This window comes from Sminthopsis crassicaudata, chromosome 3, assembly GCF_048593235.1.
Source record: "Sminthopsis crassicaudata isolate SCR6 chromosome 3, ASM4859323v1, whole genome shotgun sequence".
Taxonomy (NCBI): domain Eukaryota; kingdom Metazoa; phylum Chordata; class Mammalia; order Dasyuromorphia; family Dasyuridae; genus Sminthopsis; species Sminthopsis crassicaudata.
The window spans coordinates 243,014,970-243,031,977 of NC_133619.1; the positions used below are offsets into that span (position 1 = coordinate 243,014,970).

The 17,008-nt window shown below is 34.2% G+C and overlaps 1 protein-coding gene across 2 annotated transcripts in view; it reads right to left on the minus strand.

Moving 5' to 3' along the window:
• Nucleotides 1–1,197: 1,197 nt before the first annotated feature.
• Nucleotides 1,198–17,008, minus strand: part of NIPA1 (NIPA magnesium transporter 1) — a 46,457-nt gene continuing 30,646 nt past the window's right edge. For both annotated transcript variants that reach the window (XM_074300305.1, XM_074300306.1), the window contains 2 exons: nt 7,106–7,266; nt 1,198–2,586 (listed from right to left, as the gene is read on the minus strand). In XM_074300305.1, coding sequence (XP_074156406.1) covers nt 2,075–2,586; nt 7,106–7,266 — 673 coding nt within the window. In that variant the 3' untranslated portion in view covers nt 1,198–2,074. The remainder of the gene's footprint in view (nt 2,587–7,105; nt 7,267–17,008) is intronic.

Sequence of the window (17,008 nt, forward strand, 5' to 3'; positions counted from 1 at the left end):
AAAATTGAACACATGAAATAATTGATTAGAGTCTGTGTTGCTAAATATTTTGTGCTAAATATCCCCTTCTAAAAGTTAAATAAAATATCCTTTAATAGAAATTGAATATTTATGGTAGATCAGTTAACAATAACAAAGTTAGATTTATAACTTTTAAAAAGAATCATCACAATATTAGTGTCCTTACTCATAAATTACTTCTATAAAATGTAGTTTGCATTTTAATGTTTTTTCTTTACATTAAATAGTAGTCTAATTTAATTAATTAATTAATTTTTTTGTATAAAGTTTCCTACAATTTCATAGCCCTATAAATTAACAAGACTTTTCAGATGACATTTGATTTTTTTTAGGAACCATTGGCTTTGTTTTATTTAGAATCCCTATAGTCAGAAACTAATAATATTGTTCTTTACCCTAACTCTTTATTTTCCATAGTTTTGTTGTTTCATTAAACTGTCACACAATAAAATAAGTGACATTTTTCTGGGATTTCTTTCACTTAGTGTTTTAGTCTTATTTCATTTAGCATTACTAGGTACAGAACATTAATCATAATCAACATACTGTTTAATGAAGTACTAATTTGCAAATTGTAATGAATGAAAAGTCAAGAGTCAGAATGTTCTTTATTGGACAACAAACTCACTCAGCTGTGATCATCAATTCTTGCTATAAACTTTTTAGAAAATTTATGTTGCAAATGTTGTTTTATAGTCCAGTTTCCATCCCAATTTATTGAAATTAGCTTTAGCTTATTTTTTGTCTTTCTCCTACAGTTCTTGATTTCCAGGAACTCAATCTCTGCAGTAGTTTGCAATCTACTCTCTTTTTGGAAAGCATTAGAATTTAGCAAATAAGGAGTTATTTCTGAAAAGCCATTTAATCAAGATACACAATTCTTCCTGAAACAAATCATTAACCTACAGAGTTAATAGACTTAAAGCTGGAATTTGAAACTGCTATAATTGCATAAGCTGAACTGCAAAAAAAGATGTCCTTACATACCAAGTTGTCTTTAGTCTGATAATAGCTACATACTAAAGAAATCCAAATAGCTTTGAAGTGGTCTTAGATTGATTACCTTCTCAGAAACATATTGTGTTTTTCTGGATGACTTACGCATTTTTAGAATTTGAGAACATTCAAAAAACCTATGTTATTTTGATTTATGTAATGTTAATTTTTTAAAAGAAGTTTTTTTTTTTTTCATTAGCTCAGTCAAATTAAGGGGTATTTTTAAAATGCAAAGGCACTGAAACATTTGAATTCTTGACATGTATTGCAAACAAACCAGTACATCATTTCTTTATTTCTTTTCTTTGCCTCTTCCCTCCCCAATGTTTGCCATTAACTGATCTTGGAGACCTACTTTTTTAAAAGAAGATTTTCAATTAATTTTTAGTGGTTATCTTTTACTTGAATAAATACCTGACTTTTACATCATACATAATCCAAAAAGACAAATGTGGAAATGGTCACTAAAATTGTTAAGATTTCAAGCCTAAGGTCGAATTAACATTTCACATCCTTTTTTAATGTAAGGATCATAAAGGAGAACATTTGGCATCATAAGAATAAAAGGGAGCACCATCTTTCTCTCTCTCTCTCTTTTTTTTTTTCTATTTAAATTGGCTAAAAAAAATTTTTTTAAAGGAAATGACATTACTGAAAACTTCTTTGTTAATAACAGTGAGAAACAGAAGACTAGTCAACAAAAAGGTAGGATGCCTCGACTGCCATTCCACAATGCTGAATGGGGAACCTCAGACATTTTGGGAGGGATTTAATTTTCAGGGGAGGCAGTGCGTCAGTCCCTATGCTGTTTCAACGCTTGGCCCTTCTGCTGACGATAGCCACTATAGTGCTGATGAATGCCATATGTAGTGGTGATTTTAGGGATATGGACATTTGTTCACTAGGAATTTGACAGAGGCCATCTATTAATTCCACCAACAACTCAAACATCTCAGATGTTTGTACATTTCGGTCTCTGCAAACCTAGGTCAAATTCAGACCAGTAACCATATCCCGCTACTGGTTCCCTGAGCCACCCAATACCCATAAATGTATTTTAATCAGTTTTCATGTTAGGTTTATTCATCTCCCCAAGGTTGAAATTGAACTCTTTGAAGACCTGTATAAGGACAATGCCAATGGAAACCGTAGTGAATCCACACGCCATTCCCAAGAAATCTACCAGTCCTACATTACTCCATTCCCGAAAAAGAATTGCTGAAGCTAACAAGACCAAAGTGGTGAATACAACATAATAGATGGCACCAAATACAGAAGAATCAAAGCACTCCAGTGCCTTATTAATATACCGAAACTGAATGATGATGCTACAGCCAAGTACGGCTAAAAGGACCAGACAAAGGTACAGGGCTCTTTGACTTGATGGATTATTATGAAAGATGTCTTGAGCAGCTAGCCCGATTCCTTTAGTGCTTGGTACAGTGAAACTCCCCAACAATGAGCAAATACTGATGTACACCATAATATTAGTGGGTCCATGGGCTGGTGCTATCCAGAAGATGAGAAGCAGCAGCATGAGGAGCACTATGCATAGGTAGCCAACAAACACTGAAAAATAAATAACACATTGTTAATTAAAGAGAAAAACAAACAAATAAATAATAATTCACAGCACATTTAAAAAATTTTTAAAGTAAACATTATAAATTAGTAGATAAGATACTCTAACATTAACTATTCTTAATCTGCTCTCATTAGGCTATAATACAAATAATGCTCTAATCAGTTTAATTAAACTTTTCATTAAGTTTCCTTCCTTTTCTTTTTTTGATGAGGGAACTGGGGTTAAGTCACACAGTAAGTATTAACTGCTGAGGCTGGATCTGAACTCAAGTCCTTCTGATGTCAGGTCCACTGTACCAAAAAGCTGTCACAAATTTCCTTCTTTCTGTTACATTCTGTTCCAATATATAATTTCTTGTCTTATTGGATCTATGGTACCATTGATATTCATCCTGGCAATGCCTTCTCTTTTCATAAAATTTTTCTGGTTGTTTCATCATAAATCATTCATTGAAGAGCTACCCTAATCCTATAACCAATTCTCCTTTTCTTCCATTCTACTTGGTAATACATGTTTCTACTAGTCTCTAGACGTAACATATGAATGTACTACTTGGGCTGATCTGTCATCTCTTATATTAAAGATCTGATTATATTTGACTGGTTTCTTTCTTAATCATGTATATCCTCAGTAATTGCCTTTTGTACTGCTTTTTATGCATAATCCATGTTTGATAACATGCTATAGCCTGACACCCTAATATAAGGGAATTCAGTGATTCACAGTCATTTTCCTGGAGTATACTAATAAAGCAGGTACAGTTTGAGATGACTGAGCATTATGTAATTTGCCAAATGATCTTGAGCTCAAACTTTTCAATTCTTGGTTTACCTCATTACCCATCTGCCCGGAGGTAGCTGGTGATGCAATGGATAACTTACTGGGTCCAGAGTCTGGAAGCTCCAAGTTCAAATGCAGCCTAGGATACTTATTAGTTGTGGGACCCTGGGTAAATCACTTAATTTCTTTTTGCCTCAGTTTTACCAACTATAAAAATGGGGATAGTAGCAGCATCTGTCTCATACAAGTACAGTTTGAGGGTCAAATGAGATATTTGTAAACAACACAAAACCAAACCAAACCCTTAGGATAGTGCCTGCAACATAGGAGGCACTGTATAAATACGTATTTCCCCCTCCTTTTTCAATTTCCATCTATGACATAGATTAGTAGATGGCCTAATTCAATGGAGCACCCATTCAGCTACATATCAACAAGGGCAACATAGTTTTATTTATTTTTTTTCCCAAAATGGATGGTCAAGAACTAATATTTTTTAACTTATTGCTATGGATCACTGAGCAGATTGTATATATAGTACCAGAACACAATATAACTAATACACTGTAATATGTGAACAGAAGCAACTGGAGAATTTTTTTTATTAATAATTTATCCTTTTGTTTGTATCTAATGGAAGATAAATTTCATGATACCAGAGAATATCTGCAGTAAATATATTTTTCTGTTTCAATAGTTTGATTGCTGTCAATACTCAATGCATCACTAACAATAATTTCAGTAGATATATCAATATTAGAGATTTGTATGATAATGATGAATACATGATAAACTTTCTCTGGGGATGTGTGAAAATGCACTTGTGCTCTAATGCTTCTCTGAAATCACACACTGAGGGGAATTATGATATTTTTCTCACTCAGTTGGCTGCTGTAATTGTATAAATGCAGTCTGCAAATGTATTCCTATTTCCCTTTCATATTTTTATCAAAAATATCCTTGATGCAATTATGGGTCATTTTGTAGATAGCAAAGCTCTTCTCTAGACATTGGTTGTCCAATGTTGTTGCTCATGTTTCCTCAGCCACTTTTTAAAAAAAGCTCTCCTTTTTTTTTGATCTCTTTGGAGCAAAGCAATAGTCTTAATAATATATATGTCATATCATATAATTACTTGTTATATAATAGCATATAAAATACTATTTTAAAAAATAAAATGCTTTCAGGTCTTTAATTTATCTCTTAATATATTAATATGTTAAGTTATATATATAAAACTAAAAAGTATATATTGCCATTTTAACTTATCTCTTCTAAATCTATTGGTTAGATTTGTCTTATTCTGAAAGTGGTACACTGAGGTCTCCTACCTATTATAGCTTGAATTAATAAATAAAACTAGAAACTTTTTTATTTATCAAATTAACCAATGGTTTATCTATTTATCAGTTTTTTACTTAAAAAACTGATAAATAGATAAACCATTGGTTAATTCGATTTTAAAAAAGATAAGAAGAAAATCAAATCACTAGTATCAAAACTGAAAGGGATGAAATCACCACCAATGAAGAAAATGGTTAGGAGTATTTTGCCCAGTTATATGCTAATAAATTTGATATTCTTAGTGAAATGTATGAATATCTGAAAAAAATTATACAGATTAATATAAGAAGAACTAAAACAAACAACCCAATCTTAGAAAAAGGCTAATGATTTGTTCAATTTGTTCAATTCATCAATTAATTTCCTAAGAAAAAATCCCCGGGACCAGATGGATTTACAAGCAAATTCTACTAAACATTTAAAGAACAATTAATCCCAATACTTTATAAACTACTTGGAAAAATAGGTGAAGAAAGAGTCCTACTAAATTCCTTTTGTAACACAAATATGGTGCTCATACCCAAACCAGAAACAGCCAAAAGAGAGAGAAAAAAATTAAAAGCCAATTTCTCTAATGGATATTGATGCAAAAAATTTAAATAAAATAGTAGCAAATAGATTATAGCAATTTATCACAAGAATCATGCACAATGACCAGGTAGAATTAATACCAGGAATTCAGGCTGGTTCAGTATTAGAAAAACTATCAACATAGTTGACCATATTAGTAACAAAACCAATGGAAATCTTATGGTTATCTCAATATATGTAGAAAAAGCCTTTGATAAAATACAGTACCCATTCATTCTTATTAAAAAATACTAGAGAACATGGAATGAACGAAGCTTACCTTAAAATGATAAGCAATATCTAAAACCATCAGCAAGCATTATTTGTAATGGGGCTAAACTAGAAGCCTTCCCAATATAATCAGGAATAAAGCAAGCAAGGATACCTATTATCATTTCTATTATTTAATATTGTACTAGAAATGTTAGTCTAAGCAATAAGAAAATAAAAAAAATTAAAGGGATTAGAATAGAGAACCAACTAAGAAACCACCTGAAATCATTAACAACTTTAGCAAAGTTGCAGGATACAAATTAAGCCCAAATAGATCCTTAATACAGCTAAATATTATCAACAAAGTCCAGCAGTAGGAGATAGAAATTCCATTTAAAATAAATGTAGATACCATAAAATACTTGTGAGTCCACCTGCCAAATGAAACCCAGGAAGTATATGAACACAAATATAAAAAAACTTTTCACACAAAGTTAGAACTAAACAACTGAAAAAATGTCAATTGCTCATAGCTAGGCTGAGTCAATATAACGACAATGAAAATTCTAACTAAATCTATTTTATTCAGTGTCATACCAATCAAACTATCAAAAAATGATTTCATAAAGCTAGAAAAAATAATAAAATTAATCTAGAAGGAAAAACGTTCAAAGATATCAAGAGAATCAATAAAAAAATGCAAAAGAAGGTGGTCTAGCTATTCTATATTTCAAACAGTATTATAAAGTGGCAGGTAATTATCAAAATAATTGTTACTGGCTAGAAAATAGAATAGAAATAGATCCAATGGAACAGATTAGGTACAAGTTATATTGTAGTATATGACCATAGTAATGTAGTATATAATAAACCCAAAGAGCCAAGCTTATGGGACAAAATCTCCTTATTTGACCAAAACTGCTAGGAAAAATGGAAATCATTTCGGTGGTTATACACCAATATTTCACACCTTATTCCAAGATAATGGATACATGATTTACACATAAAAGGTAATATCATAAGCAAATCAAGAGAGCATAGAACAATTTATCTAGGACCAAGGATATAAAGAGCATTACAAAATGTAAAATAGATAATATTGATTATATAAAATTAAATAGTTTTTTTGCACAAACAAAACCAGTTTATTTCAATTACAGTTGCTTCAATAAGCTTTTTGCTCTGTGCTAATCTGTTGTGGTAGCACACAGGCATCCATGTTTTTGAAGTACAAGTACATTATGGCACTATATCTGAAGCTGCTGAATGGATAATATGGTAAAAAAAATTCTAGAAAGAAGATTAATTTAGAAGAAAACCATATCAGAACTTAAAGTTTGCTTGAGAAATACACAGTGATAAAGTACTTTATTATTTGTATTATAAATTTTGTGTAAAAAACTATTTTTGCATATATTTTGAAAATATTTAGAAAATTATATTATACCAATAACTATTATGATATCAGAGGATTATACAAATTGGAAATTTTTCAAGAGAGTATTACATTAGTAAAAATTTTCAGTAAAGTTAAAAATTCCTCAAGTTCCCTTAGGCAACTTATCTCCCAAATACTTAAACAAAGAAATGAGTTACCTGGATTTGTAAGTTTCTCTTCAAGCTCAGCCTGAGTTGTTACGCTCTCAGATTTCGGGGAATGAATGATAAGAACAACAGAACCAGCACAACTTAGCAAACATCCCAACTTGCCCAAGATGTTCAGTTTTTCTTTCAGAAGGTAAGAAGCTAAAATAGACCTTCCACAACAAAAAGAAAATGAGAATTTAAAAATCAAGCTATTTGTCATATTACAGTAACAACTTTTACTTCAGGTCCTACTTTATTTAACAATATAGAAGAACCCAAATTTCTCTGTGGTATTTCTTAGTTGGGTTTAAGAAAAATGAAGGATAGGGCCCAGGCCTGTGATTTTACTGGTATAGGAAGTTCTGGGTGACAAATCTTCCTCTACTAATGTGGGTCAACTCCTTCTCTGTACATCTTTTTTTTTTTTTTTTTTTTTTTAATTTTTATTTTTTTATTCATTTTTCCAAATTATCCCCTCCCTCCCTCCACTCCCTCCCCCCGATGGCAGGTAATCCCATACATTTTACATGTGTTACAATATAACCTAGATACAATATATGTGTGTAAATACCATTTTCTTGTTGCACATTAATTATTAGCTTCCGAAGGTATAAGTAACCTGGGTACATAGACAGTAGTGCTAACAATTTACATTCGTTTCCCAGTGTTCCTTCTCTGGGTGTAGTTATTTCTGTCCATCATTGATCAACTGGAAGTGAGTTGGATCTTCTTTATGTTGAAGATTTCCATTTCCATCAGAATACATCCTCATACAGTATTGTTGTTGAAGTGTATAGTGATCTTCTGGTTCTGCTCATTTCACTCAGCATCAGTTGATGTAATTCTCTCCAAGCCTCTCTGTATTCCTCCTGCTGGTCATTTCTTACAGAGCAATAATATTCCATAACCTTCATATACCACAATTTACCCAACCATTCTCCAATTGATGGACATCCATTCAACTTCCAGTTTCTAGCTACAACAAAAAGAGCTGCCACAAACATTTTGGCACATACAGGTCCCTTTCCACTCTTTAGTATTTCTTTGGGATATAATCCCAATAACAGCAATGCTGGGTCAAAGGGTATGCACAGTTTGACAACTTTTTGGGCATAGTTCCAAATTGCTCTCCAGAATCTGTACTTCTTTAAAGAATTGCTCAGAACACTGATACATTGTTGGTGGAATTGTGAATACATCCAGCCACTCTTGAGAGCTTTTTGGAACTATGCTCAAAAAGTTATCAAACTGTGCATACCCTTTGATCCAGCAATATTACTACTGGGCTTATATCCCAAAGAGATCTTAAAGAAAGGAAAGGGACCCACATGTGCAAAAATGTTTGTGGCAGCCCTTTTTGTAGTGGCCAGAAACTGGATGGATGTCCATTAATTGGAGAATGGCTGAATAAATTGTGGTATATGAATGTTATGGTATGTTATTGTTCTGTAAGAAATGACCAGCAGGATGATTTCAGAAAGGTCTGCAGAGGCTTACATGAACTGATGCTGAGTGAAATCAGCAGGACCAGGAGATCATTATATACTTTAATAACAATACTATATGACAATCAATTCTGATGGACGCAGCTCTATTCAACAATAAGATGAACCAAATCAGTTCCATTTGTTCAATAATGAATAGAACCAGCTACACCCAGCGAAAAAACTCTGGGAAATGAGTGTGAACCACTACATAGTGTTCCTAATCCCTCTGTTTTTGCATTTTTTATTTCCTTTCCAGGTTAATTGTACATTATTTCAAAGTCTGATTCTTCTTGTGCAGCAAAATAATTGTATGGATATGTATACAGATATTGTATTTAACATATACTTTAACATGTTTAACATGTATTGGCCTACCTGCCATCTGGGGGAGGGGGTGGGAGAAAGGAGAGGAAAAATTGGAGCAAAAGGTTTTGTAGTTGTCAATGCTGAAAAATTAGCCAAGCATATATCTTGTAAATAAAAAGCTATTTAAAAAAAAAAAAGAATTGCCCAGAGTCCTGATTTGAATAGGATTATAATGCCAGTATGTAGCAGAGTGGGTATAAATCTGGCCTCCCAAGCAATGTGCTTCTTAAAAAAATTTAACTGTAAGAAATTAGAAATATGTACAAATATAAACAAGAAATTTTAGTATTTAGAGTAGAGTGATGATGGTCTTGACAGAGGTTGATAAGAAACCGAATAAGGCTCACTGATTGTTAGAGTTCTATACCATTCCTCTCTGATCTACTTGATGAAATTACAGGGTAAGGTAAAAAGTATATAACAAAGATAATAAGATTTTACATTCTTAAAGGAAGTATGAATAAATGTTTATACTTTAAGGGGCAGGAAGAAATTATCAAATTAGTAAATTTGATGTAATTATATGGAGGGTAGCTATTAATTAAGAGTTAGTTAAATGGTACTGTAGATAGAGCCAGACTTGAAATCAGGAAAGCTCATCTTCCTGAATCAAATTTAACCTTAGACATTTACTAGCTGTGTGATTCTGAGCAAGTCATTTATTCAGCTTCATCATCTCATCCCATCTGGAGAAGGAAATGACAAACCACTCCAGTATCTTTGCCAGGAAAATCCCAGCTGGGATTATGAAAAGATGGACACTACTAAAAAATACTGAACATTAGCTGGTTGAAGAACCATCCATACCTCCAAGAGTCTTTCTGTATCTCCTCCCTTCCTAGCACTTTAGGCTACATTCCCTGAGGTTAAGGTCCTCTTGGAGAAAGAAGGTCAAACAGCAACAATCTTCTCCACAGTTGTACTTAATTTTGCAGCTAGAATCCTTGGATCTGCTCTTCTGAGTTCAATGTCTCTTACTGGGTGCATTGCTCTACTGAATGATGCCATTGATGATGGGTAAGGGGAGGGAAGAAGGAAGAAATGAAAAGAGAATCTCTTCTCTATCACTAGACTAGAAGAATAAAAGGGAAAGCCCAAGATTGATTCGCCTTTAAGTGTTGAGTTTCTGTTATATAGATAAATTTCTTCTCAACTGGCTCTCTTGAATGAATCTCTAAAGAGCATCTCATCCATAGAATGAGCTTTTTAACTCAATAGAAAGCGTGACTGTTTTTTAAGTCATTTTAAGGATTTCCAGGGTATGACTGATCCTTTAAGGGGCCAATAATTAGTCGCCCTGTAATTATACCAAATTGATCGAGGAACTGCTTTTCTACCTCCTAAAGGGGTAATAAAAGTACAAAACACTCCTTTACACATCTTTTTAAGGGAATAAAATCTCATTTTGTTACTTTACCTTCACAGCATCAAATTGGATAAAGGGGAACCCAGCTGATCTGGGTCCCTTAATCAAATCCTCTCTCTTCCAAATTATAATAAACAAACAGAGTTTCATTTCCCACTATTTGTGTGTGTGTGTGTGTGTGTGTGTGTGTGTGTGTGTGTGTGTGTGTGCTAGTTTAAGAATTGCCTTAGTTGTGAGAGGGGCATCTAAATAGCACAGGATTTAAAGTGCTGAAGGTCAGGAGACTCATTTTCCTGAATTCAAATCTGATCTCAGACACAGCTCAGACCCCAAATCTGGCCTCTACATCACTTAATCTTGTTTCCTCAGTTTCTTCATCTGTGAAGTGATCTGGAGGAGGAAATGGAGAACCATTTCTATATCTTTGCCAAGAAAACCCCAAATGGGGTCAAGAGTCAGACATGATTGAAACAAATAAACAACAAAAACAAAAACAAAAACAAAAGTTGCCAGAGCAAAAAATAGAATATCTCACCACAGAACAGAAGGTTATCATATCTGATAAATTATCACAGGTTTATAAGAATATTATCTATAGTCTTAAGAGTTACACTGACTCTTTAATATAATGAATATAATCTCACTGTCAATTTGTTTCTTAATTCTTTATATTGAGACTAAGAACAAAGGGTTAATTATGATGTATCTTATAAGAACCTAATTGCTGAAATCATTTTATAGATCATTAGTTGCTAATGTTTCTTATATAAAGTGACTTTGAGATCACTAATAAGTTTCTCATTATATTGCCCACATTGTACTATGCTCAGCACTCAACCCTCACATTTATATAGCACTTTTACAATAGCAAAGTTTTTCTCACAATATGTTGTAAAATAGGTAAATTAAGTGCTACAGGGGGCACAGGTCTCTGTCTTCCATCACCTAACAGAAATGGAACTCTGAGCAAAAAGCACAACACAGGAGAGCATTATTAAGTCACTGTAGTGTTAACTGTCAGAGAAAGGGATGACCCAAAGGGGGTGGAGGAACCCATCATAATTTCACTAAAGAGATAATATTTGAATAAATAGAAAAGTATTCTGGGTGGGGGGAATAATGAGAGCAAAGGCATTAAATCAGGAAATAAGGTTGGTATGTTTATAAGAGTTATTGAGTTAAGTCTTGTCTGGTGACTCCACTTGGGATTTTCTTGGCAAAGATACTAGAATAGTTTGCCATTTCCTTCTCCAGTTCATTTTACAAATAAGGAAACTGAAGCAAATGGTGAAATAACTTGCTTAGTGTCATCCATCTAAGAAGTGCCTGAAGCCAGATTTAAATTTAATATTTGTTATAATAAGAAGGATCTTCATAAGACTTAGAGAAGTCCTCATGTTATTTGCTAAGTGATTTGAGAATTGTATTAAAAAGAAATGTATATTCTGTCTCTGTTCTATTTTATTACACATAACACAGGGGCTAAATTAATTATCTGTATTCCATATTAGGATGACTGAAGAAAAATAGAAGTACTAATGATTCAAAAAGATAATATATATTTATTGTTTTCTCTATTATGATACTCTGAAATTTACTAATACTTCAAACTAGACAAGTAAATTCAACAAACATTTATTAAAAACCTACTATGTGCCAGGAACTGTAATCAGTGAGGGGACAAGGCAAAAGTAGGTAAAAATGGTATCTGTTCTCAAAAAGCTTACATTCTAATGAAAGGATCTCACAATAACAGGGTCATATTACAAATAAGTCTGGTCTAGAAGAATCTCAGAAGCTATCCAGCTTCTCTGATCCTTTCCTGCTTAGATCATTTCACTATGAAGGAACAGCTCTGACTTATGCAAAAGACAGTTTTAAGTCATTTAAAATATGCTTGTTTTACAATTCCCCTTTAAAAAGATAATAACTAATCCCATGTGTCAGTTGTATTTTAATAAGTCTTATTATTTTCCTGGCTAGAGTAAGCATAATCCCATTTTTATTAAAAAGGACTTAGTTGAGATCAAATGAGAATATATGCACATGAAAGTGCTTTGAAATCTACTGTGGACTATTACAAATGAAACATATTAAGCACTAGACAACAATGAAAAATCAAAGCCTTTCATGAAATCTGGTAAAATCTGCCAAGCTCTAATTGAAAATAATCCTGAACTGTTTGTTAGGATTTCAGTGAATAAATAATTTTTAGGCACAGGAATTCACCAGATAAATAATGTGGCACTTAATTCAGAAACTTCAGAAATACTGCAAACATTCATTTGGAGATCTGCCTGAGAGCCACTTCAGAGAGAATGGCTAACTGAGAGGAGTGTATGCCTTTAAAAAGGAAGAAATAATTCCTCCATCTTCAGAACATTTGAATTAAACTGATTAGGAAATACTCAAACTAAAATTTAATAGGAAACAATTACAAGGGTAAATAGTGAAATTTATCTTAATCCAGGTGAAACTTCCCTTTTAGAAGCCTATAATGATGATTAAAAAAAGTAAAGCGTCAGAGATAAAGCAATTTTGAAGTTTCTTCTCATATACCTTAAGTCAGCAAGATAATAAACAAGAGAAGCCTCAGAAAAATAAGTATATTACTATCCTGTGATTCAACTATGAAGTGGTTCCACCATTCTTGGGAAATTATTTGAAATTAGAGAGAAAAGTGACTAAGTTATTCATATGCTTTGACCCCAAGATATAATTAATTACAGGAACCATGCCCCCCAAAAAGATTGAAGGCAAGAGTTCTCACATATACCAACGCATTCAGAGCAGCATTTTTTTTTTGTCAGAGCAATCAGAAAAAAAGTAGGTATCTGCTGACTGACAAATTTTCAATGCTAAATTTCATTCAGTATGGAATATGAATATAATTATACCATGAGAAAAGATAAATATGATGAATCTCAAGAAATTTTGGAAGATTTTTTTTTTTGAATTTCAAAGTAAATAGGATCAAGAGACCAATGAATATAATGACCATAATCCTATAGAGAGGTGGAGGACCATGGGCATGAGATCCTGTATACTTCATTGGAAACTGATGTGTCACTTTATGTTACTTAACTGTTTTTTCTTTGTGTAACCAGGAACATGGATGTGCAGAACTTGCTTTTGGTCAGTTCTGAGGGATTCTGGCCCTTACGGGACAATGGTGAATCTCTGTTGACTATAGAGCAGGAAAAACTGCTGACTTGTTTAATGTTTAGAAGGAAGTGACTTGATCCCAGGAATGCTCTATTTCTAGATTGCAGATCATATAACAACTATTCAAGTCTTTTCCATCCATGAGAGTTAAAGGAGTATCCTCTCTTCCCCCTGTCCTAAACATGTTCTCATGTATTATCTAAAGCAGAGGTACTCAACAAAGTATTTGATCTTGAGCCCTTGATCACAGTAATATGTTTTAGAAAGTTGGGTAGTGCAATGGGTAGAGTGCTGGACTTGGACTGAGGATGACTGGAATTCAAATCCAATCTTTGAACACTTACTAGCAGTGTGACCCTGAGGAAATCCATTTACTCTCAGTTTGTCTCATTTGCCTGAAAAGTGGGGACAATAATAACATCTATTTCCAAGATTGCTTTGAAGATAAAATGAGATACTTACGAAAAATAATTGTCACAGTGAACAAGTCTACCAGAAATCCTTTTTTTAATATACCAGAAAGGACAAAGCCACTTGAAGCCTCATATGTAAGTCAATGAAGGAGAAGGAAAATGGAATTGGCCTGGGGAAAAGGAAGTTTAAACTCTACTCCTGGATCTACCATCACCTATCTTTATGGCTTTAATAAATCTTTCCAATCTCTAGGATTCTACTTCTTTATCTGTAAGAACAAATCGGCTGATCTATGTATTTTTTATTATTCCTTTCAATTTTACTGTCCTATAACTTGGTGCTCATTTGTGCTTTTGCTTATAGCAAAACAAAAGCTGAGACAGTCAAGATACCATATAATTGTATGACAGAAACAAGCAATTTATGACCTAAAAAGATAGCTAATCTCTATCTCTCCTGGGATTTATAAGCAGGGGTTCTTACATGAACCCCCATAGAATTCTAGAGGTTCCTGATAATGGACAGATAAAAATTACATCTTTATTTTCACCAACATCTAACTGAAATCCAACATTTAAATATTTAAACTTTTTTTTTTTCTGAGTAGTGATCCATAGGTGACAGCAGACTGCCAAGGGGTCCATGATACAAAAAACTATTGAGTCCCTGATAAAGAAGGAATAATTTAATGATGTAAAAAATTAAGTTACCCAAAATGCCCTATGAAGTTACAAGTTTGGATTTTGTGGAATGTCAGGAATTTTAAAACATGGTGTTTGCTTACATATTAAATGCTGCTGTGTGAAGGCAAATGAGACTTAGAAAAAACAATACTGAATCTTAAGATAGCTTTTTTTTTGGCAAAAGGTTTGATATTTGTTGAAAGTGTTAGAGCCAAGATGGAAGAAGGCTCCCATATACAGAACTCCTTTAAATAGGTATAAAATATGTGCCAGACTGCGTTCTGATGGGAAATCTAGAAAAAGTCAGTGAGTCATTGTCCAACCCAGCTTGGCATAAAGAGTGATTCAGGGAGGTTACAGACATTGTAGATTAGGCTCTGGTCAGGAATATGTCTGCCATGAAACACTGGTATCCAGGCAGAAGTTATGTGATTGGTAAGACCTCTGCCCAAGATCCACTGGAACCATACCAGGGCACTGCAACAGGGACAGGTGTGAGCTCTAAATTTTGTTGCGGGTTTTGAGGTCAGTCACTCATAGCAAACTGAGAAAGAAACTTATGCCCCAAGGTGACATAGCTGGGTAAGGAGCCCGTGAGAGGTAGAACAAGAAAGGCAGAAGTTTAAAATTAAGCTAGAGCAGACAGCAGCATCGAGGAGGCTCCAATTCCAAGAGGAGAACAAGGTCTCACTCCCAGCATCTAGTTCAGAATGCAGAAGAATCCTAACCAAAGAAGAGTCCACAATTTCATCTTTCAGAACCAGTAAAACTTACTAGCTACTGCCATGTGCTGAGTCTATTAGCAGTCTAGGCTTATTCAGACCCAAACCCAGGTTAAGAGCTTAGACTAAGGGGCAGAGCCAAGATGGCAGAGAAAAAGCCAGGAATCTGTCCAACTTTTCCCCCAAACTGCTCCAAATTCCTTTAAATAATGACTCTAATCACAGTTTAGAGCATCAGAATACCCCAAAATACAGCCAAAGGCAACTTAGAAGCTCAGCAAAATAGATCTGTGACACAGGGTGGGAGTCCAGTGTGCAGTCCTGGTTCAAGGTGCACTGGTGCAGCCCTGGCCCCAGCCTCAAACTGGGGCTCGACCTCTGAATCAGACGCAGTAGACTAGGGCTTAGAGACCTCTCAGCTCAGAGACACCAGAGAGGATCTGAAAGGTCAGCAGAAAAGATCTGTGGAACCAGAGTTGGAGGCTACCAGGCAGTCCCAGCATAGGCTCAGACCTAGTATCAGTGAGGCAGGACCTCTGAATCAGTAACAGGACTGATGGCTTTCACACCTCTCAGCTCAGAGATCCCAAAGAGGAGCTAGAAGGTCGGCAGAAAAGGTCTGTGGAACCAAAGTGGGAGCATACTGGGCAGTCCCAGCATAGGCTCAGACCTGACCCCAGCTGTGGCCTTGGCCCCAGGGTCAGTGAGGCCAGACCTCTGCAACAGCAACAGTGCTAGAGGCTTCTGGACTTCCCAGGGAGCTCAGGGACACCAGGGAGGGCTCAGAAGGTCAATGAAAAGCGCTTGTGGCAACAAAGTGGGAGTCTGGTGTGCAGTCCCAAGTGCAGAGCTCCAGCCAGAACACTGGCTCTTACAAATATACTGGGGCAGGGACACACCTAAGAGTGCTTGTGGTCAAATTCCTGGAAGGATCTCTGAAAACAGCTGCACAAATCTCCTGAAGTTCGGAACAGTATATCCCACCCTGGAAACAGAGCCCGACTTCAACAAAAAGTTAAAATCCAAATATTAGGCTAGGAAAATAAGCAGAAAAAGAATTCTTTTTTTTTTTTCATCTTTTGTTTCAATAAAATTTCAACTTCATTGAAAGTTATTATGGTGACAAGAAAGCTCAAAACACATACTCAGAAGATGATAACAAAGTCAAAGCTCCTACATCCAAAGCTTCCAAGAAAAATAAGAATGGGTTCAGGCCATGGAAAAGCTCAAAAGGTACTTTGAAAATCAAGGAAATGCAAAAAACTAATAAGAAGAAAAGAAAATTGGCCAATCGTGAAAGGAGGTACAAAAGCTCACTGAGGAAAATAATTCCTTAAAAAATAGAATTGAGCAAATGGAAACTAATGACTTTATGAGAACTCAACATACAACAAAGCAAAACCAAAAAAAAAAAAAAAAAAAAGATAGGGAAAAAAGTGAAATAGATCATTGGAAAAACAACTGATCTGGAAAACAGATCCAGGAGAGATAATTGAAAAATTAATAGTTTATCTGAAAGTCATGATCAAAAAGAGTATGAACATCATCTTTCATGAAATTATCAAGGAAAACTGTTCTGATATTCTAGAAGCAGTGGGTAAAATGGAAATTGAAAGAATCCACTAATCACTTCCAAAAAGAGATCCCAGAATGAAAACTTTCAGGAATATTTTAATCAAATTCAGGAATTCTCAAGTCAAGGAGAAAAT